This window comes from Pinus tabuliformis, chromosome Q, assembly GCF_031772625.1.
Source record: "Pinus tabuliformis cultivar Carrire ecotype Pingquan chromosome Q, CPIR1, whole genome shotgun sequence".
In the NCBI taxonomy this organism is placed as follows: domain Eukaryota; kingdom Viridiplantae; phylum Streptophyta; class Pinopsida; order Pinales; family Pinaceae; genus Pinus; species Pinus tabuliformis.
The window spans coordinates 137,558,232-137,585,460 of NC_142296.1; the positions used below are offsets into that span (position 1 = coordinate 137,558,232).

A 27,229-nucleotide genomic window follows, 5' to 3' on the forward strand; every position below is an offset into this window, starting at 1 on the left:
AATAATAATAAAATTCAAACAAATAGAGATACCTGTTATTACGTTCAAAATTTGAATTATTATTTAAACCCCAGCGACTGAGCAAGATACATATACCCAAATCACTCTTCAGAAGTTATCATCAATGGCTTTAGAAAAAATTATGCATGAAAACAACACATCTTACAGTATTCTCATGAAGAGTAAAACCAGCAGAATTTAACCCCAAAGTCTTTCTTTATTATCCAAAAAAAAATTAATAATAATAATAATTAAAAAAATAAATAAAAAATAAAAATAAAAATTACACGAGTTTTTTGCTTACCACACGACTCAGAGATCGGATGAATCAACTGACAAATGACCTCTTATTTAAAGATAAACCTTCCAACAGCTAGTTCGAGTGATCCTCGTGAAAGCAATCTCGACCGTTGATGAAAATTAAAAAAAAAATTAATCTCATCTGTCGAAATATTTAAATATTTGGAGAAATTCGAAATTTCTAATTAAATGCATTTTAATTAACTCAAAAATAAATAAATAAATAAAAAATAAAAATTGAGTTAATTTCCCCAAAAATTTGACTTTGACTTAACCCCCAGGGATCAAAGGTTTAAAATTTAGAAAAATAATTAATTTATCTTAGTCCCGAGACCTTTTAAAATTTAATTTTTTAGGACCGACGAATTTGCCTTTGGAGAATTTAAATTTACTTGAGACCTAGAATTAATTAAATTTCTGGCTTAGTATTTTAATTAATTTTTTGCCAGAAAATTTAATTAATCAACCTATGAGGGGATAAATTGTTTTTCCAACCCTCAAGATACTATACATCATGATTTTCATATTTTTTACATCATAAGGGGGAAAACCCATTTGTAATAAACCCTCACAGACTACCCACTTCTGCGACACATATAATCCAACAGACCAAGCAATTTGTAATAAAATAAGCTAACCAAATAGTTAGGATTATTCACAAATCACTTTTACATAGACTCGATATAGAACACTAAGACTCGCTTAAGATCCTAGTAACAAAATCCATTCCAGCTTTGGGGTAAGACTAGAAGGGAAAAATCTGCCAACCATCCGAGAATGGATCGGTGAGACAAAAAACCTCCTAGAATGGAGATCGTCACTAACAAGGTAGGTTTACCTAGGTTGTTACATACATGACACGATTCTACTGAGATTATTTTCATCATATACACGTAGAATGGGTTTACTTTATAACATGATGATCAGGCTGATGATGATAACTGGACAGCACAGGCACACCGATCAAGCGATATCCCTTCTGCAAAAAAGGGGGTATAGAAGTGATTAAACAAGTGGAATGAGGTGACGATCCCAAAGAGAAATTTGAATTTGTTAAAAGGAGCTCCAATGCCAAATGTAAAAATCGAATTCTAGCAAGTGGACATCATTTTCTTCTTTCCTTGTGTGTCAAATTCGAATTTTATGATGGAATCTCAAGTGTATATGGGTGGTAATCCATGTGGAGACAATTTCCACAAAAATCTCCACCAAATATTCTCCCAAATCCTCTTAAATGTGCATTAACTTATCAAATTCGAATTTCCAAGTAAGTAACTTCCTCATTTAATGCCAGAAATTCGATTTTATTTGAGCACATGTCCTTTCCTTGATTTTAGGAGTCCACATCACCTTGGGACTTCACTTTAACTCCTTCATAATTTTCCACCTCATTTCCACAACATTCAACATGTGTGGATATTTATTTTTCTCCATTTATTTAATTTTTGCCTTAATTAATTGCTAGATTTCCCACAAAACTTAGGAAAAGTGGGTTTTGAGGGTTCAAAACACATTTTTAACCCCTCAAAGTGTGTCATAGTAGAAAGTTGAGGGTGAGAGGTGCAAATTTAATACCCCATACAACTTCCCTAGACATCACTTATTACATTACAAATACAATTTTTATTGCAATTTCCGCAGTACAGAAAATCTAAAACATTAAAAAATGACTACCTGGACTTAACCAAATTCCATGAATTTTTTTTTGCAATATGGTAATATACATCGACTCTAAAAACTAAGATGTATCAGGGGCTCAACCTTCAAACCATCACCCCGGCTTTGGGGTAAAAAGTGAGTGAAAAAACCTAGAAAATTATCTACATCTGAAAAAGAAGGGATAATTAACTAGATTAAAAAAACACTCTAAAGTGTACTCGTTTGTTGATCGAGTTCCAATATCCTAGGCCTGTTACAGACTCAAAACTCATCATTACTAGTATCACTTATTACAATTCCCCGCAGGGTGTGGAATTTGGGTACAATAAAGATGATAAGAAGATAGAAGTAGAGTTAAAAAGCTCTGTTGACTGATGATATTTGATGGTACAAGTGTCCTCTGGATCATCCTTGGGCATGAAGTCTTCATATAATCATCAGGTGCCACTCCAGTGGTCAACAGGTACAATATTTGATTAATTGTTGAAATAGAAGTCTTCACATGGAGATTGCAAATAATAAGGTTCGGATGTAGATCTCATGATGCTTCATGATGAATGCATCTATAAACCAAACATAAAAATATATAGAGTCTGCTCCTTCGCTTGATGGAAATACCTTCTTTTTTTTGCATGCATACATATATTTGAATAGAATAGAATTTGCTCCTTTGCTTTGACGTCAATATCTTTACTTTTGCTTCCATGTTTATATTTGAATGGCTCTCAGGTTTTCATACATCAAATGTTTAATGGGGATCATCATAATGTACATTGATGCATTCAGAAAATGAAGAATTTTGAGAAAAATTGATGATGCAATTATACAATAAGTTAGGCTTAACTTCCAACATGCTTTGAATAGATATGCAATTGTCTTAGCAGTACTATGTATGCTTGCAGAAATTTATTTACATGTTTATGTATCGGATATATACATGTGTACATAAAAAATTTCATTGAAGAATGGACTTTTGAATGGTGAACCTGATTGATGTTGTTAGCTCCTGAAGAAAGTGGCTTGATCTCACACTTTGATGATGCTTTTGTTCTTGTTGCTTCTTTAACTACTTGAAATTATAATCATAAGCCTCTTGTTCCTCTTCATTACTCCTTCCTGCTCCTATAATCTCCCCCTTAGATCGTGCTCAATTTCATATACTCTACAGTATTTTAGGTTCTCCTTTTGAAGTCACATTAGTGAAGAGAGTTTGCAAAAATTATCCCTAACTTGTTTCTCAAATATTCAAACGCTTCTCTAGCAAGGGGCTTTGTAAATATATCTGCTATTTGTTCTTTTGTGGGTATGTACTCCAACTTCACTGTTTGTTGAGCAACTTGTTCTCTGAGAAAGTGGTACTTTATAGGTATATGCTTAGTCTTTGAATGGAGCACAAGATTTTTTGAAATGCTTATTGCACTTGTATTGTCGCATTTGATAGATATAGGTTCATTAAAATTTACCTTCATGTCCTGTAGTGTCTGTTTCATCCACAACACTTGTGTGCAACAAGCTGCAACTGCTATGTATTCAGCTTCCGCAGTAGATAGAGAAACTGATGTTTGTTTTTTGCTTAGCCATGCTACCAAAGACTCTCCTAGGTAGAATGCACCACCGCTTGTACTTTTTTTGTCATCCACACAGCTCACCCAATACGCATTTGTTTATGTTGTCAATGTAAAGTCCTTACCTTTCTGATACCATAGTCCATAGCCTGAAGTCCCTTTCAAGTACCTAAATATCCTGTGTTGCTAACAAATGGCTTTGCTTGGGTGCTAATTGATGTCTTGCTACCAATCCGACTGCCAACATTATATCTGGTCGAGAAGTTGTTAGGTATAACAAACTTCCTATAATAGATCTGTATAGCTTTTGATCCACATCAAGTGATTCATCATCTACACATAGCTTACATCCTGTAGTCATGGGGGCTGAGATGGGTTTACAATCTTCCATTTGGAATCTTTTCAACATATCTCTTAGGTATTTCTCTTGAGAAATGAATATGCCTCTAGGTTTCTATAGGATTTGGAGCCCTAGGTAGAAGGTAAGTTTTCCAATCATAGACATTTCGAACTCGTTCTTCATCTCTTCAGCAAACCATTCCACTAGATGATATTTATTGCTGTCAAACATAATATCATCCACATACACAACTACAATCAATAATTCATCTCCATCAGCATTTATGTACAGATTACTATCATCTCCTCCCCTCTAGAAACCATGTTTTTGAAGGTACTTGTCCAGTCTAGAGTATCACGCATGTGGTGCTTGTTTAAGACCATATAGCGCTTTCTTTAACCTGTAGACATAATTAGGGTTATCTGTCAATTTAAAACCTTCAGGTTGTTCCATATAGACTTCTTCCTCAAGATCACCATTTAGGAAGGCAGACTTCATGTCCATTTGGTACACCTTGAAATCATTGTAGCATGCAAAGGCCAAAAGCATCCTGATTGCCTCCAATCTCGCGACTGGTGCAAATGTCTCTTCATAATCAAGACCTTCCACTTGTGAGTAACCCTTACACACTAGTCTGGCTTTGTTTCTAACAACTTGACCCTGTTCATTCATCTTATTTTTGAATACCAATTTTGTGCCAATGACATTCTTTCCGGCAGGTCTGGGTGTTAGTTCCCAAGTCTCGTTCTTCTCAATTTGATCTAACTCCTCGTTCATAGCATTTATCCAACTTTTGTCTTTACTTGCCTCTTCAAAGTTCTTTGGCTCTATCTGTGACAACATCGTTATATGAACTTACTTAGATTTTTCTGCTAGTTGCCTCCTTGTTTGTACTCCTTCACTTTTATCTCCAATAATTTGATTCTCAGGATCATTCTTTTGAGCGTGTCTTGAGGGTCCTTTTGAATAAGTCTTTGTATCTTCCAATTCTTCATTTTGTACTTCATTCTCTTTACTGATATGATGATGATGATCTAGAGGATTGATAAAACCTGTGCTCTTGTTTTTATTGGGAGGCTCTTCATCAACCTTAACATCTATGCATTCCACAATCTTATGCAATCTTTTATTATAACATCTGTATCCCTTACTTTTTGACAAATATCCCAAAAATATTCCTTCATCAGATCGAGCATCAAACTTTCCTAGCTTTTCATCATTATTTTTGATATAACATTTACTCCCAAATACTTTAAAATGCTTGATTGATGTTGGTTTCCCGTGCCACAGTTCATAAGGTGTCTTATCACAATTTGGTCTGAGATGTGCCTTATTGAGAATATGTACCGTTGTATGCACCACTTCTGCCCAATAGGTTTGAGCAATGTTTCTTTCTTGCATCATGGCTCTGGCTATTTGCTGAACAAACCTGTTTTGTCTCTCTGTGACTCCATTCTATTGCGGTGTGTCTGCAATAGTATATTGTTGTTTTATCCCAAATTCATTACATAGGTCTGCAAACTCATCTGATGTAAATTCACCTCCTCTGTCTGACCTTATGCACTTTATCTTGCACCCTGTTTGATTTTCTGCCAATGCCTTAAATGTTTTAAATTTCTCAAATGCTTCTGACTTATTTCTGAGAAATGCCACCCAACTCAATCTCAAATCGTCATCAATTACGAGCATGAAATACTGTTCTCCTCCTCATGCTTTTGTTCTAGAAGGCCCGCACAAATCCATATGAACTAATTGCAAAGGCTTGTTACTTGATAGTTTATCTTTGACTTTGAATGATGTTCGTGTTTGTTTACCCATTTGACATGACTTGAAAATAGTATTTTGAGGCTTTTTTATTGTTGGTAGATCTTTGACTGCTCCCTTCTTGTTGATTTTGATGATGTGATCAAAGTTGAGATGCCCCAATCTCCTATGCCATAGCCAGGATTCATCTTGTTTGTTGATGTAGCATTCCTCACTCTCTTCTTTCAAGATATATACATTATTCTCAGTTTGAACTCCTTTAGCCAGAACCTTCCCTATAGATGTTGACCTAATTTCACAGTCTTGAGCTCTAAAGAGAACATCACACCCTTTGTCACACATCTGACTTACACTCAACAAGTTATGTTTTAGACCATCTACAAACAGTACATCTTGAGCCTTTCCTCTTTCGTTGTTCAGACTGATTGTACCTTTTCCTCTAATTCTTCCTGCTTCATCATTACCAAATGTGACATTTCCAATTTTATTTTCATTCAAGGAAACAAACTTGCTTTTATCTCCTATCATATGTCTAGAGCAACCATTGTCCACATACCATTTATTGTTTTGATCTTGAGCATACAGAACTAGATCACACATATCAGGTTTCTTTTCTTTTACCATTCTATAAATGTTCCGAGATGTTAATCTATTGTCTTTAAGCTAACATTCATAAGACTTGTGCCCAAAGTTGTGACAATAGAAACATTCAGTGATATCAAGGAGAGGAGCAAATGCATTTTTGTCTAGATTCATGTTTGTTTTAATGTTTGTGAATCCATTGTTTCTCATCTTAAAATTTCCCAAATCAATTCTTCTGACATAAGCTCTACAATTTATGGCTTTTTGTCCAAAATTTTTACAGCGATAACAATATCCATAAAACAAATATTTGTAGCTGGTAATGAATGTTGTTTGAGGATCTAACCATTTTGACATTTGATAATCATGTCTCTTGAAGAAGTGAGGTTTCTGATAGATTGTTGTTTGATTGTCCATTTCATTTGCCTTATGAACTTCACTGACAACGTTCCTTTGCTGTTGTTCACTTCATGAAGTGTTGCTCATATTTTTGTTCTCGGATTTATGTGAGTTGTCATCCTCTCCCATAGTAGTTTTTACAAAGGTGATTTTCCTTTTACTCTCTACCTTAGATTTACTGGATTCTCTTTCATCGCCTAACCTAGTCTTTATGAGTGGAGACCTCTAAGCATTTAATATCACATCCAGTTTTTCAGACCCTTTTATCTGTTGAATATTCATGTTTAGTTCAGTTTGAGGCTTTTCTAGCTTTTTCTTTAGACATACCACCTCTTCCTCCAATTTTTCACAATCCTAGTTTTTCTCTTTTATTTGTTTCATTAAAATGTCTTCCACCTTCTTTGCTTCTTCAAGTTCAATTTTCAACTTGATAATGTCTTCTAAATTTGATTCTTCCTTTACATATTTCAATAAGATCTCTTTCTACTTTCTATTCTTTAGTTTAAGCCTTTCTATTTCATCTAGGGCACTGATTAACTCCCCCTCAAGGTCTACCTCACCTTCCTCTTCTTCTTCATATTCCTGGCAATCTTTTTCAAGTTCTTCCAAGGCCATCAGCATGAATTCATTGGTTCCATCTTCACTAGAGGATTCATTAAAACTTTCAGATCCACTACTATCTTCTTGAGCATAGAAATTTTTTCTTTTGAATTGTCTTTTTCTGCATTTTGTTAGATTTGTTCTTCTCTTTCCCTTTAGGTTGATTTTCCTCTTTCTTAAAAGGGCATTTTGATGCATAATGTCCCACTCTTCCACAGTTAAAACACTTAAATGGAAGTTTTCCTTTCTACTTACATGTGCCTTTCTTCAACCTTCTGATAAATTTTGCTTCTTCTTCATCAGAACCTGAGCATGACCGCTCATTTTCTTCTGTGGGTTTGTCTGCCTTGAAAGTTGCCTCTCTACTAGTTACCTTCCCTTTTGGAATTCTCATCTCATATGTTGTCAAAGAGCCATGTAGTTGATCTTTGTTCAAAGCCTCAAACTTTGTTGTTTCTTCTATAGTTGAACCCTTAGAATTGAATTTAGAAGGTAATGACCTCAAAATTTTCTGAACTATTACACTTTCGATGATTGTTTCTCCTAGACCCAACATGGTATTTACAACTTCATCAAATCTTAAAAAGAATTTAGCTATATCTTCATGTCCGACATTGATTAGCATAGCCTTTGCACTGCACGTCACTTTCAGCCTTCTTCAGTTCAAGCCATCTAGCATTCAACATAAATCAGCCTTTGAGCTACATTCTCGCTCATCATATGCATACAACAACATAAGCCAACATTTTGATTCGCATAGTTGCTCCTTTGCCATCAATGACGACAATACCAACACTAAGAATGAAAGAAGTGTTATTGTGGAAGATTTTGTATGTTTTATTGCAGATTATTGGTATTTTGCATGCTTTCATGTTTAATGTAGGGATTCTCTTGTCCCATGTCTAAATGGTCAATCATTCTTGAAACTTTCCTCTTTATTTACATGTAAAATTATCTTCTTCATAGCCTATTGATGTGATCTTATTGGATGTGAGTTGCTATTGGAGGATACTTTTGATTGGAAATATTATTCTAGGATTGAAATAAGTTCTATTGTGGAAAATTTTGTATATTTTATTGCATATTACTGGTATTTTGCATGCTTTCATGTTTAATGTAGGGATTCTCTTGTCCCATGTCTAAATGGTCAATCATTCTTGAAACTTTCCTCTTTATTTGCATGTAAAATTATCTGCTTCATAGCCTATAAGGAAACTCTTCATGTGCAAACCTTATAGTTAATTTTTCCCCTCACAAGAATAATAACTAGGGTTTTAGAAGTGGATGCCCTAGAGCAGTACCCCCGTACTCCATCATTATCCATCCATAGTATTTTGTTCCATTAAGATTGGATTTTCCCTCGTGGGTTAAAGTGTTCATCTAAGAGTGTGTTGGTCACCTCAAAATTAAATAAAAATCCTCTAGACTTTCTCTCTCCTAGATGGCTAGGGCAACTGCTAGGGTTAGGTGTAGACATGTGTCTAAGAGTGTTGTTTATTGCTTGAAAGTGGAATACCTTATAATTAATTCTCCCCTCACAAGAATAATACCTATGGTTTTAGAAGTGGATGCCCTAAAGAATCCTCCCATTACTCCATCATTATCCATCTATGGTATTTTGTTCCATTAAGACTCCACTTGCCCTTGTACGTTACGATGTTCGTCTAAGAGTGTGTTCGTCACCTCAAAATTAAAATTAAAATCCTCTAAACTTTCTCGCTCCTAAACGGCTAGGGCAGGCACTAGTTTTTAGGTGCAAATATGTGTATAAGAGTGTTGTTTTATTGCTTGAAAGTGGCTCTAAGTTGTAGGTCAATCTATATAAACCCTTTAAAAGAAAAATCTAGAATTGTAGGTTGCCTTGCATACCCTAGAAAGACTAATGTCAACTTAATTTATTGTTGTTTATAACATTTAACTACCCTATAACTTGTTTGCTTGAGTAGCCCTACTCTCTATCTGAAACCCTTGGACCTTTCTTGTTGAAGATCATTTGTAGAGCTTTTCTTAGGCTGTTAGATGCAATTGCATGACCCAATATTGAGTATCATTCAAACCCTAGCTTATAGAAGCCTTTTTATTGGTCTAACCTTTGAGAGCTTGAACCCTAGTTTTGAATATGTAGTTCATCTTTGGCCTTGCGAGGCCTTGTATTCATCTCTATACATTCAAAAAAAAGTCATCTTGACCCCTGGTATTAGTATACATTATAGGTGATTTTAGGGAAGCCTCCCTTATGGTTGAAATCCTAGTAAAGAGCGGGAGGAGGGTTGTTAAGATGACAACGACAATGCTTCCTCATTATTGACATAAGGTCTGGCCCCTCACCCGATGAGTCTTTTCACCAGACCTACCAGATTTTGTGACAACGGGTCCCATGATGTCAATGCAAAGTGGGAACGATTAAGTGGCTCCTATTAAATAGAATGCAAAAGGTAAGAATGCAAATCTAACCTAAAGCATGTGGAAACAATATCCATACTCCATAGCTGGAGGTCACTCTGAGAGAATGTTGGATCCAGGATATAGAAAATAGAAATAGGCAATGAGCATTGTGCTTCACAATCTAATGGATCTGGATTTCCCTCTGCTATCATATGAGGCAGAATGAAGGTAAAGATAGAGGACTACCTAGAAGAAGCACCAAAAGGAGGGTTGGATGACGTGTTATGTTGTTTTCTGGAAGAGGAGGTGCACCACTAAAGTCAAGACGATATTCGCTAACTATTGGTCATTGAGACATCTGTGAAGTGTGGGCAGTCCTCCAAGTTGTATTTATCATGGACGAGGTCGAGGCCACTATCTATCTTCCTTTTAGTGCCTTGAGCAAATGGAAGCCTCATAAGGAAGGAAGCAATACTCTGAGCGAAGGCTGGCCAAGGAGGTAGCTAGATATAATAGTAACAGAGACAAAATGTCTCCTACATGTAAACGGACAAACATCTCTAATTCGGGAATCTGCAAAAATTTGAGAGAGTCTAAGACTTTTTGAATAAGAAATGGAGCCTCCCTCCAATCTCTTAGTAAATGGGATACCATAAGATAATGTTCTCAAGTTATTCTTAGTCTCAACCTCTTGAAGGTGGCAGAACTGGCATATCTTGTCTAATTTATCAATACGGTGATCAACCTCTAATAGTGTTCCATGGGGACGCTTACCCTAGGGTAGGGTGCACGCACCTCACGCTTCTCGTGTGCACCTGGAATGGCATGACGCATGGGGGAACATTTCCCCATGTTCCCCTTTTGGGGAGAGGCGCAGAGACACAAGGGGGAACATTCCCCCAGTGTTGGGAGACATGTTTCCCCAAAAGCGGTGCTTGTGGGTGTCCTCCTTTAGAAAGGGCTAGGTGTCACCCCTTAATTTTGCTTGAAAACAATAATTTATGAGTGGGGAAGCTTAATATTTAACCCTAGGGCCTTACTAATGTTATGTAATTAAGGGTAATGTTAAATTCTTAAAACAAAAGTGACACTCTCCTTTATCTTTCATTTTCATACTTTAACTTAAATTTTTAACATTAACATTAATTGACTTAGGATGTTTGACAGTGGTTCTGACCTCATTGGATTTCATATAAAGAAAGTAGAATTTTAGACCCCACTCAAAATTGATTAGACTTAACAGTTTTTAGGATGTCAAGATGTAGAGGATTGTAATGTTTCCATTGGATTCTATCATGTATGAGGGATTGGAACTATCATTTAATCAAGAGAACCAAGCCCACGAGCACCTTTTTTTAGGGGTGACACGTCCCGCTCAATTTTATCAATTAATCATTGAAATTAAAAAATATATACAAAACAATAAATAAATAAATATTATTTTTTAAAAACTAAAAATAAAAATACATAACAAATATCAAAACTTAATCGAAATTGCAATCCCTAACTCACTCATTCAAATTACCAAGCTTACCTCTACTTGGCTTACCCCACAGAATTATCTGACTTAACAGTTAAGTATTGCCTCTCCTCCTCCACAGTGCTGCTTCAATGCTCATTGTCCATTTTTAACTATTCCTGACTAATTCTTTGACTCATCACTCTTTATTTTCGAGTGTTATATCAATTTACTATTCTAGTCTGCGAACTTTAGTATCTACTATATCCTATTTAACTTAGTACTAATTAGATTCTATAATGATGAATGATGAATTTAATTTTTAAATCAATTTAGAATCTAGAATGATGAATGATGAATTTAATTTTTAAATCAATGTAGATTCTAGAATGATGAATATATTTCATTATTGAATCTTGTGGTGTATGGATGAATGATGCATGTATCAATATGAATATGAGTATGGATCAGTGTTTTCATTATTTAAAGTAGGTCAATGAGATATGTACTGAACAATCTCATTGACCTACTTTTGGTCATTTGTTAGACATTAATACACTTATCTTATGTATTTAAACATGCCTGAGGCACTTGGTTAAAGATTAGGTGCAAGCTGTAAAGCGCAAACTAAAACCAGTCATCATCAATATTGCCATAAGCATGGAAAACAAAATTTTAAAGCTGAAAACTTTCATTAATTAAAACCATTCATAGCATTGTTTTTTTCCATACAAGATAAAATTGTCTAGACAAGGATTATGTTAGCTTCAACAACATAAAGTCTACAAAATAGGCCTTCATAAAACTGCAAAATTCAATTGATCATGGATATAAGTTTTGGGATGGTATGATCAGTTTCAATCTCATGTTTAGGTCCTTAACACATATAGCCTATTTACCCTACCAACAGTTTATTAACACTTTGTTTCTTGAATATGATGCTTTGCAAAGCTCAGAAACAAAAAACTGCAAAATAATTAATTAGATTTCAAATAATGTGAAATTGGCAATGGATAAAACAAACATGGAACATGACCAATTGCACAGTTTTATGAAAACAACATACGATTTGTAGAAGAACTAGGGAAGCTGTAGTCTAACAGGTATTATCACAATGCTCACAAATGGAAATGTGAGAGAAGACGATGGCAAACAATTGGGAGAATGACAAATATTTTGGAAATACCATAGAACAAACAAGTTTCCACATGGAAAAAAAAAAAACAAAATATATACATTAAATCAGAAAGATAAAATAATTATAGTGAAATAAATGTATACCATGAAGTGAGACAGTTTCTGGGCATCAACAGCTTCTATATATGGGGCCATCTGCCAATCTGTAAGACAAACCAGAATAACAAAAACATGCACAAAGCTTAGAAATTACAATTACAACAATCCAATAAATCAATGCATTTCAATTCTATAACCGTCTGAGTATCATAGCCAGGTAGCAATCATGTTACCAAAATCTCAGGATGAAATTACATTTAACGAAGAAAAATCAACAAAGATTTCAAAAAGTGAAAACAAAACTCACACACACCTGCAAATACACTGGAAAATCACAAGATATTACATGAACAAACAGATCAATAAACACAATAATATTTTGATGCTACAAATTTAATGGAGGTGAGCAAAATTTGAAGATCTGTAGTGAACCAAAGAAGCAAATCAAAGAAAAGAAAGGAAAACATATTAGGAGTTACACACCTGGCACAAGATAGAGCAGAAAGCTATCTGGTGTAGACAAGGCTACTTTAGAAGGATGCCAATGCATGACACCAGACAGCTGTTTGTTCAAAATACAGATGCATGGAGAAGGCATGTATAACAAAATTGGGGATGGACGAATGGGAAGCCTATGCCTATTTGGACATATAACATGAAGGATCTTAACAAGTTGATTTGCACTCCTCTGACACTGGCACCAGCTTATAGCTGGGGATTTGTGTTGGAAAATATGGTAGCCATGGTTGGTATTTTCATCTTGAAAAGGAATTGGAAATTTGAATTTTTAAATTTGCCTCCAAAATATTTCAAGTTGGCCTTCTCTGCTCAAAATAGGTACCTGAAACATGAAAATCTGCTCAAAATAGGTACCCGAAACGTCAAAATTTGTTGCAGTGAAGCTCCCGAAAAGCACCAAAGTACCTGCTGAAGCTCCCAGCGGTTTTGGAGCATTTCCGACCATCTCCCAAGCTCCCAGGAGTGCGGGAGCATCAAGCACATGCTCTCCAATGCCTGGGAGCGGTACCCGTGTAACTATGGCTTTTAGTGATTCTAATGATTTTCTATGGTTGTGAACTGTGGGCCAGCAGTACATCCGACATGCAGTGGAAACAAATTAAGAAAAATTAGAAGCGTTTGATTACAAACAAATTCAAAATTAAAAGTGCAGTTCCTTATGCTATCTTGTTAAGTGAAACAGGGGTTGCTCCTATTGAAGCAATTGCTATGGTGCGAGTCTTAACGTATTTAAAAAAGATGAGCAAGTGGAAAAGGGTGGATGGCCTAAAGTTGTCTTTAATGACATATTGTGCAAAATAAAGAAGACTTGGATGCAGCAAAATAACAAATGGTTTAGTAAATGGGGTATTTGCTTGAACATGTGTCCCATAAACAGTAAAGAGATAAAAGCTTTTGTTATGGATAAGTTCCATAAGCGTACTTGGGATAAGGACCTAGGGAGAAAGAAAAAGTACTATATTGAAGAGTTTAATCCCACTGATAATCATCAACAAAAAGCGTACATAGAGGCCAATAATTCTTGGAGAACCAGAATTCTTATTGCTCAGTTCAGGACTAATTCTCATCAACTCCGTTGTGAAGCAGGGCACTGGAAAAGGCCACAAGAAGTGTGGGAGGAAAGAGTATGTATTTTTTGCTCTTCCTGAAAAGTGGAAACAGAAAAGCATTTCATTTTAGAATGCAGGGCCTTCAAAGACAGCAAGGAAAGTTATGTAGATGTTCTGGCAGCTAGCTCTTAGGATAATCTATTCAGCGAGGGGTTTGTCGAGAAGCTGGGAGCATTTATTGTGAAGCTTCATGGGAAAAGGGTTGAATACAACAACCAGATGGAGAAGCAATATGTCCCATAGGCTATCTTTAGCCTCGTGGACGTTAAAATAATTTCTTCTTCTTCCCCTCCCTCAAAAAAAAAAAACAGCCATGTGATTTTCCACAAGGAGCGAATTTTGGCATGCGGGAGTGGTTGGGAGCGATCGCTCTCCAACCGCTCCGGACTTAAAAAAATTGCTTTGGGAGCGAACGAGAACGGTCAAGGAGCGATCGCTCCCTAACCTCTCTCTCTTTTTCTTGCAGAAAGGCAGGGAGCGGAAATTTTTTAAGGGAGCATGCTCCCGAGCAGAGCGCGCTTCTGGAGCGGGGTGCTCTCCCCCACAGGCCTGAACTTCCCAAATGAAGTGAGCGAACAACAATATAGTGAAGATCGGTCAATCATCCAATTCACCCCTTGATGCATATTAGTCTATCCAAAACATTAGGTGACAACACATGATTACAAAATGGTTGAAGTACCTGCCGATGGATGACCCACCTTTCAAGAAAGAATTCCAAATGGGAGAGAGAAATCTGAACAAAGCAAGAAGTGGAGGATATTGGCATAATGTCATGCTAATCATATAGGGCTGCTGGCTGACGTTTAAGGTGGAGAAATGTTTTCTCCTGTGGGTTACCCAATTTTTGGTGGGTAACATTTATTAGTGTTGGCTACCATGGGGTGATTTTGGCAAAGTCACATTGGAAAAAGGCTAGGCTATTTGATGAGAACCAGTAGCGCCTCATCACTTTGATAAATATAATCCTTTAGTGCACCCTTGCTTTTTCTGATATTCTTTGCTATTTCTGTTATTTCCTATTTTGATGCATCATTGTTCTATGTAATTTGCTGCCTTAGATTATCATTGTTCCATTGAAAATACTTCTCAACTTCCAGCTGCTCCTCAATAACCTGATTTTATTGTCCCTCCCATTTTTTCCAACCTGGTATATTAAATTATTATATCTAAATTGTGCACCAATGTCCTTGCTCTTGGAGGCGAGATTTTAATTTCGGTTGATTAATTATTCGTGCTTAAGCGATGGGATAGTGTGAGTGTGCAGAATTCAATCACAGGTGTGCAAATAACTTTCAGCTGGACAGATGGATTGGTGGTCATACTGTGCTCAATTTTCTGCTGATATACTTAATCAATCATATGGTCATATGGAATTGGCAAATGTATGGAATGGGGCCTGATGTACAGCAAATTTGTAGCAGCAGATGGTGGCAGCTGTGTACGATGGATTGCATATCAATGGTTGTGTACTGAATGGGAAACAGATGGTTGCAGACTAGACGATGGCAGTACAGATGTTGACAATGAGAGTGACTGCTGAGTATAAGCAAGCATACACCTCACATATATAATTGATGATGTATAATAAGGGTTCACCCACAAGTATAAATATACTTCAAAATAGTCATGATCTTTGAATCATATTTATTTGTTCATGCTATTATCTCATATTTTTTTAATTATTCATTATTAGGGTTCTTTATGATCTATTTATAATGTCTATCTTATTAATAAATAAACATAATAGAAACCTGAAATTATATAACTTCTCTAACTATAGAAAATTGAGTGCTTCAAACAGCATTATTGAAGGCATACCCTGCATTTCATCATCTGGTGTGCTCTTCATTATATCAAGACATTGTGCCAGTATCACTGCCTGCTTAATGGTAACAAGCATCTTCGGGTTGCCTCCATCAACATTGTCCACAGTTGTTGCAATTCCACCATCTTTCACTTCTTCAATTAATTTTGGAGCTAATAATATATCACTGTCTCCATAACTATCAGGGAAAAGTTCACTTCTGGCACAAACTTGAGGAATTTTACTCCTATCATCTACCAGAGAATTTCCCTTCTGATCTTTGTTATCCAATGAAGCTGCTACAAGAACCATTTGAGCCTTTGCTTCTCTCTGCAGGAAAAGAACAAACAGACTAAATCAACAAAAATACCCGCAAAGTAAATTTTAAAAAATTGTACTTATGACTACCTGATGAACTGTTCTGAATCCAAGTGCACCAGTAACAGAAAGTTTCAGTGCACATGCTGTTTCTGCGTATTTAAAAAGTTGCCTGAAATCATAAACTAAAAATCATTCAGTCAACCACACTACAAAATCTCAAGCAGATTTAGAAAATACTGTAGGAAATAAATAATTATCAAAGAAAATCAAAGAATAGATCGAGGAATTGTTACAGTACTGAACTCTTGTCGGTATTGGTCGAATAAGATTTATACATGACAGAGAATTAAGACATTCCCCAAATATTTAAGTAATCAAAACCAGTGTTGACAATATCGCCGATATTCGCAAATATCGCGATATTTTCGGGGAGACAAGATATCGCCGAGGAAATATCACGATATTTTGTCTCCCCGAAAATATCGCAATATTTCCGAAATATCGGCGATATCTCGGGAAAATATCGCGCTACGACGCAAAATATCGCCCAGGCACAGAAAAAAATTGCCGCCGCGGCTAGAAAAGGCCGATTTTGTTTTTTTTCATTCATTTTCATTTCTGATTGCTAGAGAAGGAAGGGGAGAGCTATGTGCTTGCTGCCAAGGAGGATTTGAGTGTTGAATAGCCATTATCGCCACCAACAACGAAGATTTTGTTTATCTAAGATTGAAAAACAGTGAGACAATTGCATTTCTTCCATTAATAGGTATGTTCAAATAAACCTCTATGTTAATGAATTTTTTGATAGTTTTAGCATTATTCTTGCTTGCCTATTTGCCTACAAAAATTTTGATTTTTTTTTTCATTTGCTATGATTTTCATGCCCATGAGCAAATGCAAGGGTTTTCTCCATATTTGGACAGCAAACTCCATTTTTTTTTAACTTTCAAATGCACCCTCTTATTGTCATTTATGGTTTTTCATTGAATTCACATTGCAAATAATATAGCAAAAAAAATATTTTGTAAAATGAGGTGGTTATTACTTATTAATTCCAATTTTTTTTTGGTGCCCTAAGTTTGAGTTAGCTCACTACAAAATTCAAATATGCCAAAAGCCTTGGACCCATTTTGGGAGTATGGGGAGCCTGACAGTGGGACAAATCGGGCATATCTTACATGCAAATTGTGTGGGACCAGGATGACAGGAGGGGTTACACGATTGAAATACCATCTGGCTAGACTCACTGGACATGATGTTGGGATTTGTACAGTTTCTAGTCCAAAGCTTATACAAAAAGCTCTTGAGGCAATTGATGAAAAAGACAAAAGAAACAAGGCTGACCGTGCAGGTAGATCTTTCGGGATGTCTTCTCCTGATTTTGATGCTGAGGGTAGTGGGAGGGGCTCCACAGCATCACTTGCTACTGCTAGTGCGAGGTCATCATTTTTTGTTCTACGAACAGGACATGGATCACAACCTGGCATAATATCACTTGTTAAAAAAAAGAAGCAAGAAGCAGATAGAGTCATGGGGAGGTGTCTTTTCTGGAGCGACTTACCTCTCAGCATCACCAAAACCAATCCATTTTGGCAGCCAATGTGTGATGCTATCGTTGTTGTGGGCCTAGGGTACAAAAGTGCTACATATGAGGAGTTGCGGGGGCCAATTCTTCAAGCAGAAAAACAGGACATCAACTCTAGATTGGCGGAGTTGAAAAAAAAATGGGAAGTCACTGGATGCACAGTGATGTCTGATGGTTGGACAGATAGGAAGGGTAGGACCCTTCTAAATTTCTTGGTACATTTTCCTAAACATACCATGTTTATTAAATCAGTGGATGCATCAGAACATATCAAAGATGCAGCAACGATATGTGAGTTGTTAGATGGGTTCATTCGGAGATTGGTGTGCAGAATGTGGTGCAAGTCATAACAAACAATGCAGCTAATTATGTTTTTGCCAACAAGATGCTTATGGAGAGGCATCGCACATTGTTCTGGACTCCGTGTGCAGCACATTGTCTCGATTTGTTGCTTGAGGATATGGGGAAACTCTCCTTCATCAAGGAGGTGGTTGATATGGCTAGGAGCGTCCCCAAGTTTATTTATAACCATGCTTTTGTTCTTAGCCTCATGAGGAAGTTCACTAGAAACAAGGAGTTGTGGCGTCCTGCGATCACACGTTTTGCCACAAACTTTATTACTCTTCAGTCTTTGCTTCAATGTCAATTCGAGTTGAAGCAAATGTTTGTGTCTGATGACTAGCGTAATTGTAGATACAGCAGGAGACAGGACAGGAAAGCCATTGCAAAAATGGTGTACTCTGAGACGTTTTGGCATGGAGTAGAAGAAGCATGCTCAGTTAGTGAACCTATAGTAAAGGTTCTCAGATTGGTAGATGGGGAGAAGCCTGCAATGGCTTATTTGTATGAGGCCATGGATAGGGCCAAGGAGGCCATTCGTTCTTATTATGCAGACAAGGGTTCTGTTGGCCTTGATAGGGATATGATGTTATGGGATGTGATTGATAGTCGGTGGACAGGGATGCTTCATTGACCCATTCATGCAACAACACTCTTCCTCAACCCTGCATTTTCATACAAATGCGGCTTTGATTTTGATGGCAAGGTGATGGAAGGGCTCCATTCCTATACTCATAGGATGTTACCTGATCCTGAGCTTCGTAGCAAAATCAATCGCGAGATACAGTTTTATCGGGATTGTGTTGACTTATTTGGCTTTGATGATGCTATTAGGGAAAGGACCCTCTTCATGCCACGTAAGTGACAAGTCATCACTCATTAGAAATTAGACTTTTCAATTTAGAATTTCCTTACTTATAATTCTATTTTTTTAAATTCAATTATGTAACTTTTATTTGAAAGTTTAATTATGTTTTAAGTTTTTGAATTTTTTATTTCTTTATTTTGTTGTAGATATTTGGTGGCGAAGCTATGGTGCAAAGGCACCAAATTTGCAGAAATTTGCCATAAGAATCTTGAGTCAAACATGTAGCTCTTCAGGGTGTGAGCGCAATTGGAGTGTATTTGAGAAAATACACACAAAAAAGCGCAACAGGTATAACTTTGAGCTCCAGCCTTCAGTTGAGCAATTACACTTATTGTAATTTTTAATTTTTAATTTATGACCTTCAAGTGTCAAGAGTCGAAAGTCAAAACTCATTAGTTTTTTTGACACTCTTACAGGTTGGAGTTCGCACGCCCCAGTGATTTAGTGTATGTGCATTACAACATCCGACTTCAAGTGAGGCAAATAGAAGCACCAATGGATCCAGATGCCATTTCCTTAGACAATATTGATGTGTTGTCTCGGTGGAGGGTGGAGTCTGAGGAGCCCATCTTGGAGGAGTCACCTTCATGGTTAGAGCCAGATGATCCATTAGAACAAGGGCAGCAAGAGGAAGAGGACTCGGAGGAGGAGTAGCACTCAAAGGAGGAGCATGAGGAGGAGGAGGAAGAGGAGGAGGACATTGTGGGAGCATCAGCATCAACACCATCTGCTATAGATATAGGAGAGCACAGCTCCATACCTAGCACTCATTATTTGACATTAGGTGCAAAGGCAGGGCCAGGGCCTTCTATTACTAGGGGCAGGCCTGGCAAACAACCCATCATGTTTTCCCGTAAAAGGGGGAGAGAGCAGTGATTTCAGATAGATAGTTGCTAGTTTTATTTGTTTTGCTACATATAACTCATGATGATGAGATGCTTTTATATATGTGATGTTATTTTGTATTGGTTCTCCACATTTGAGTCCTTGATTGGACAATTATCAAAGATCAGCAGGATTTGGTATCGCCTTTGATGTATCATTTCTATTTGACATCATATATATCAGTGCTTTCTTCATATTTATGCGCCAATGTGTTTATTTCATGTTGTTATTGCTTTATATGTTTAAAAATCTGAAGAAAAAAAATGAATATATTATGCATGCTTTATGCTTGCCGATATTTTCGCCGATATTGCCGATAAGATGTTTTCTGGACCCTCGCCGATATTTTGCTGATACCGATATTTTCAACACTGATCAAAACAAAGACTAGGAACACAAACAGAACGAAGAAAAAAATCATTATATTCCACAAATGATCAAAAGAGTGAATGGGACTGAACTCTAACATCAGGTGCAGTACAACAAGGGACTCCATTAAGCACCTTTTCCCAAGTACGCATAGCTATAAAATAAAAATAATGTCTAAAATGCAACCATGCAGCAATACATAAAATTAGGAGGCCAGGGAACTGGATCCATCCTCATGAATGACCCTTAAAACGTGTGTCACATATTACGTCAGCCGAAGTAATTACCTACAAATAATGAAGCTAAGTTAAACCTAAAAGGTAGTCATACACGATGTATCCATAACAGAAAGGCCGAAACAACACTTTCCTGATGCAAGAGGCCAGGTAGCCCCATGTGAAGCACCAAATGCAGTGATAGGGCCTATTAGGGCAGAATACCTTCAAAGTTTGAGGAGAAGGCTGGGGAAAAGGTTATAAAAGCAAAAATTGCAAGGAAGAGCGTAACAAACAATCCCTGTTTGTATTGTGTAGACAGAATTATTTTATAATAAAAATATATTGATTGATAGAATAAATAAGAGTGATGAATATTAAAATGAGGGCCCTTTGTTATAAATACCTAGGTGGTGTTGATTTTTATTATAATAGAAACTGTTATTCTAATCTGATAATTACTTCCAATGATTTATAATCTCAAGTTATCTTATGTCACTTGTATCATTACATAATTATACATAGAAAATCTCAATTGTAATGCAATAATAACCATAGGATCATAAAGAGACAGCCAAACACAATAAGAGAAACAAAATTACCCTGGGAAAACCCAACCTTGGCAAAAACCCAGCCAACTTTTCTTCTATGGAGAATCCAATCTTCAGCAAAGTTTACAATATAAGTTGTCTAGAAATTTGTGCCAATTTCCAAGCTTAAATACCAGTCAAACCTGGTCAAATGAGAGAGGATATCAGACTTCAAATCTAGTCAACAAGTCGTTTTTCAGCCCTGCAACTCCCTCAGAAAACTTGGTCAACCTGTCACAGTTGACCTGCAGTCAACCTTAGTCAAACAGATCGTTCAACATCCAGTTTTCAGCCCAGAAATTCAAAGTTCATTCAAGGATGCCCAGAATATTCGCTCCAATAATCAGTCAAATTCAGTAAAACAACCCAGAAAATGCCAAAGTCAATGCTGGTCAATGAATCAAACAGCGCTTCAGATTTCTGTGGTCAACTTCAGACTTCTTGTCACTTCGCACATGTGAACAGATGACTTATTTCTTGTGTGTTTTATCCAGATTGCCGAGTGCGGAGGTCAAATTGATTTGTATATAGTGGTCAAATGAGTGCCCTTTTGATGAAAGGTCACCTCTAATGGTGGGGCGGACTTAGGCTTCTTGGAAGCCTACATAAACAAATATAAAAATTGAATTTCCTTTTAATATTTATAATTTCTTTTGCTGATTTTGAAGGCTCCTTAGCATGAGAGAATACCTCCCGACACTACAAAAATCAACACTCCCTCTTAGCGAGGGAGGTATTCTGCAACAGATATCCCTTTAGCTGGGAATTCTCCTTCATAAGAAAAGTTTCATGAGCTTGTCATAATGATGCATGTATTTTAACATAAACATCTAGGGTGGGCCAAGTTCCTTTATGGCTCCTCAGGCAAATATATAAAACTCTTTTGGTCATGACCTTAGCCTAGGCATTAAATCTTTTTAACTTCTTAAGAGAATTTGCCTTTGGACTATTCACCTTTCTGGTCAGAGTCCTTTGTGACCTACCCAAGTCCTTCTGGTATTAAAAGGTGAATTTCATCTATCTCCTTTGGTCAACATAGCCATGTCCTTCTTACTTCTAAGGAGAACATCTGCCCAATAATATAGTTTCCTTGGAACTTTCACTTTTGGTCGACCTAGCCAAGTCCTTCTGGCTTCAAAAGTGAATGTATACATCTTTTCTTGGTCAAAATCCTTTATGACCCAGCCAAAATCCTTTTTGGCTTCCTCATCATTCCTTTCAATGAGGGAGACATCTAGCATCATACTAAGCTCAAATTTGTCCACAATCTATTCATTCATGAATATATATTGGAGCTCAAATGCTCCTTTCTTCATCAAGTCTCGAATGAAGTGATCTAGTCGTTGATTTATGCAAATACTCACTTCATTTCCTAAGATATATCTAATATATATCATAAGTACCAATGTACCATATATGTATATTAACATGAGGTGTTCAATTTCAGATATTTGGTCCATGAATATGGATTTGTAGTTCATCAAAAAACTAGACAAAATCCTTCATCTTGAGGTCTTCCTTGTGGTGATCTTGGTTGCTCCCTCTGTCACGATAACAATCCTTCCATCATCTTTCTTCCATAAACAAGTTCTTTTGTTACTGGTGCTCCCTCTGTAACGTAGGCAAATTTTGTGTAATACAGCTACTCCCTCTTACTTGAGAGACCATATTAACAATGTTCCTGCAAACCTTAATCATGATATCATAAGAGAAACAATTATTATTGAGTAGAAGATGAAGAAAACAAGAATGTAAGAAAGAGAAATAAAGTAAAATCAAAATAGAAGGACATAGATTACTTATCTTTGAGAGTTGAAGGGAATTGTCAACTCCCTCTTGATCCTTGCCATCTTTGTAGAAATCATCCATCTGCAAACTAGGGCTTTCTCATCCAAGACTTCATGTCTTCCCTAGATTTACATTTTTCATTTACACCCTTTTGGCAAGTCCAACAAACTTTGTTATATGCAGATTCTCTTTTCCATGTCCAAAACAAAGAGTCCCCATGCCTCAGTATGGCACAAACAATCAAGGATGTTCCATCTTGATATTAGTCCAAGAAAAGTATCAAGCATGGTAAAGAAACAATCATCTGGCATCTTACAAGAGAACTTCCTTCATCAAAAAACACTCTTCAAGAGGTGTGAGCAAGGTCCGGACTTCCCTTAGAGTCATTAAAAAGTTCTGTCCATGGAATTTGTTCACAGAGATGATTCCTGTCAGCCCTTTTCAAACTAAGTATCTCGACCTCTTTGTAACAGTAACAGTTTGTTCTTCACAAAGACAATCTTCAGTTCTGAAAAATGACTAGGTCTTCACAAGAGGACTTCTTTCTTCAAATTGGATGAGGAACTAGGGCTCTTCTTTATTGTAAACTTATGAATGCCATTTCAATTGTCATGTCATGAATGCAAGATGGCATTCCAATGTCCTTAGCTCCCTCTAAATCAAATTAATCATATCTCAAATGCTTAGCAGCAACCAAAATCGAGCAATCACATCAGTACAATACAAAGCATCTCCTGTATAAGAGCCTATATTTTCTCAAGGTGTGAGCAATTCAAAACAATACTTCTACTTTTGAGCACAAAACTTCAACCAGTTTATCTTCAGTATGCCAATTGTTCTCGATGCTAGGTTCATCCCCCTTTTTTCGATCTTATCATGCCTTTGAACCATAATCCAAAAACTATTACTTCATACTAGTGGGTGTATAGGAGATCTCACAACATCTTCTAAAGTGCACAAGTAGCTGGATAACAGTATGCAGTCATATTTATACAAGACATACCTTTCAGGTATTCCATAGAGCGCAATCTTGCTTTACGAAAAAAAATCATCAACAACTTCTGGCTGCAAAGTAAAAATATGTTCAAAAGAACTCAGGTGGTTGATCTCGGTTCTCCCAGACAAGGCAGCTCGGCTTCCTAAATGAATGCTCTTTCAATTATCATCAAAACTGAACTTTGTCCCACGAAGATCTGCTTCAAGTTTTGCTACATGAGGCAATGCAAAATACAATATAGAAACTCGACAGAGTTTCCTAAATTTGGTAGGAAAGGATATGTTCTTTTTCACAGAATTTGGTTGGAGGTGATTGACCTCCAATTGTTTATAAGCTCAGACCAGATTAGCTTGGACCTGTGTGATTATTTTTTAACTACTTTAATTTATGCTTGTAACAAGTCCAAGGCAGTGAATCCCATGTAGTCTAATAAATATTACACAGAAAGCTATTTTGTCCAGGTGATGAATCCTCAATCATATCCGTCTCACTAACTTATCCAAAGAAATAGTCTACATATCAAGACAAGTCTACAAAGCCAGCATATATTTCTTAGTGAGATGCCCAAAGAGAAATGCTATTCATTTGAATATCCCAGCAATGTAGTGTGCTTTGCATGGGAACAGAGAACTAAGCAAACAACCTTATGCACAAAAGACAACTTGCTGACCCACTGTAACAGGCCCTAAGGCCTTTTCGGTGTATCTTCAACAGGAGTTAAGGGCTTCGACCCTCTCCACAGATACAAGTATACTTGGGCCTTCTCTCTCTTCTAGGATAGAACAGACTTGATGGATTTTCCTTTTATCACGCATTCATATTCCTCCATTGCTGCTCTTTCACCTAGACTCTGATACCATGTTGATTTTTCTTATAATAGAAACTTATCTTCTAATCTAATAATTACTTCCAATGATTTATATTCTCAAGTTATCCTATGTCACTTATATCTAAGTAATTATACATAGAAAATCTCAACTGTAATGCTATAATAACCATAGGATCATAAAGAGACAGCCAAACACAATAAGAGACACAAGATCACCCTAGGAAAACCCAACCTTCGGAAAAACCCAGCCAACATTTTTTCAAGGAGAATTCAATCTTCAGCAAAGTTTACAATAGAAATTGTCTAGAAATCTGTGTCAATTTCCAAGCTTAAATACCAGTCAAACCTGGTTAAAGGAGAGAGGATATCAGACTTCAAATCTAGTCAACAAGCTATTTTTTGGCCCTGTTCTGCTTCTGGTCAACAGTGGTCAAGGTGGACGAAAGTCATCCCTAACTCCCTCAGAAAACTCAGTCAGTCTGTCACAGTTGACCTGCAGTCAAATTTATTCAAACAGATCAGCAACGTCTATTTTTCAGCCCAAAAATTTGGTCAAAGATCAGTCAAATATTCAGTCAAAACAGCCCAGAAAATGCTGAAGTCAATGCTTGTCAACGAGTCAAACTCCACTTCAGATTTTGGTGGCCAACTTCAAACTTCTTCTTGTCCCCTCGCACGTGTGAACAGATGACTTCTTGCTTCTTGTGCGTTTTATCTCAATTGCCAAGTGAGGAGGTCAAATTGATTTATATACAGTGGTCAAATGAATGCCCTTTTGACCAAGGGTCACCTCTAATGGTGGGGCTGACATAGGCTTCTTGGAGCCTACATAAACAAATATAAAAATTGAATTTCCTTTTAATATTTTTAATTTCTTTTGCTGATTTTGAAGGCTCCTTAGCATGCAGGAATACCTCCTAATGCTATAAAAATCAACAGGTGGGGTGTCTTTTCACTAATGGACATGTCTTTCTGATAAGACGCATTGTTTCATTCACTAATTAACTTATCATGATTTATTATTAGTATGTTCACAAAATTGCCCTCCCTTAAAAATTGCATTGTCCTCAAAGCAAGGGTAATGAGGTAATTTTTCGACTCCCATGATGAATCTTCTTGAATTAATAATAATTGATTGCCAATTCAGTGTTAATCTCTTTTCCTTGAATCTTCCTTCCTTTATCTCATTAAAACTAATTTTTGGTCTTAAATAATTAAATATCTTATTATAGCTTTAGAGCTTTTCCTTCATGTGCCTTAACACTTCAAACTTCACTCTTCATTTAAAATGTATGATCTCTTTTTTTATTTACTTATTCACAAGCTCAGTGATATTAAGCTTAGCCTTCATATATAAAGGGGATTACCTTTTATATATACAAGTTACTAGTAAAACATATAAATGAGACTTCAAGATTTAATTTGATGGATTTCATTTTGCTACTTGGATAATTCGTTTAATTGAATGGTCATACCTGTAAGTGAGAAATGGTGGCAACCCTTGACTGCCTTGGTAACCTTTGATGATGAAATGAACTTGCTTGGGATGATAGGTGTCAGCTCAATTTGCAACGGTTGTCACTCCAAAATCCCCGCTTGATTGGTACCTATCCGATTGTATTCTTTAAAAACAAAAACTTTCAATACTCTTTTTGCTTCATTATAAATCACACCATTGTAATTTGAAATATTTAAATCCCAAGTAATCACGTTTCTTCTGCATAAACTTCAATGTATTCATTAGTTGTCCTACTTTTGTAGATGCTAATTCGACATTCAAATCTTCAAGGAAGGAAAGGATTCATGATAACCACCTACTAGCCTCCAGGACCACATATTGTCAATGAAGACCACATTCTTCATATCTAAATCCAAGAAATTGTATCTCTTTGAAAGAGTTGTTGTAAATGGCACTACAGAAATCCCTGGCAAGAATCATGGTGACACATTTCTCGTAGTTTATCTCTTCCAGAGGCACAAAAGCTCTATCCACACATCTCATGGTAAAAATCACAATCTGAAATACCCTAGACCTCCCTCCCAAGAACTTTCTCAGTGACAGTTGAAGGTAAACATAGGTCGGAATTAGACTCTGAATCAGAATCCAATGTCAATGCTAATTTCTCAACATTGTATGTTCCTAACTCAAAGTCTATAGAGACCATGAAATAATTGGAGCCAACCGGCAATTTCTTCAAAGATTCCTTCAGTAGAGTGTCGTCCATGTTGAGAACGAGAGTGTGTTTTCGATGAGAAGCGAATAAGCCTTTGTTTATGATATGATCGTCCAGCTGCCTTGGAATCTCAGATTCAGAATCCTGTAGTTCAGGAAATTGGATTCTGAGGAAGATTAAAACATCTTCCAATGCGAACACTTGGAGGAGAAGCTTGAACAAGTAGTCAAGCTCTTTGTCGTAGGGGTCACCCTAGTAATGCATCATGGAAATGGTGTTGCGGGGCTTCAAGGAGTAGTAGAAAACGCAGTCATCCACAATCACCATTGTTCTGATATCGTGTTCAAGAGAAGACACGCTTTTGATTAATTTCCCATTAATTTCTCTGCAAGAGTCTCCGTAGAGGCAACAAGTGACAAAAATCTCAATGTCGTCTACCATATTATCGAGCATTGCAGCTACCTTCCCTTTCAGATTCTTTAGGAAGATGACGATTTCATAGATGTTCAATGTCAATTTCAAGAATTCCTAGAGGTTTGGTCGCA

The 27,229-nt window shown here is 36.6% G+C and overlaps 1 protein-coding gene across 3 annotated transcripts in view; it reads right to left on the bottom strand.

Annotated features, from left to right (window-relative positions):
• The window catches only part of LOC149218635 (uncharacterized), a 339,705-nt gene that overhangs the window by 189,345 nt on the left and 123,131 nt on the right, over nt 1–27,229 (bottom strand). For all 3 annotated transcript variants that reach the window (XM_089384105.1, XM_089384106.1, XM_089384104.1), the window contains exons 4-6: nt 16,133–16,214; nt 15,739–16,054; nt 12,335–12,393 (exon numbers count right to left, since the gene is read on the bottom strand). In XM_089384105.1, the coding sequence (XP_089240231.1) occupies nt 12,335–12,393; nt 15,739–16,054; nt 16,133–16,214 (457 nt within the window). The remainder of the gene's footprint in view (nt 1–12,334; nt 12,394–15,738; nt 16,055–16,132; nt 16,215–27,229) is intronic.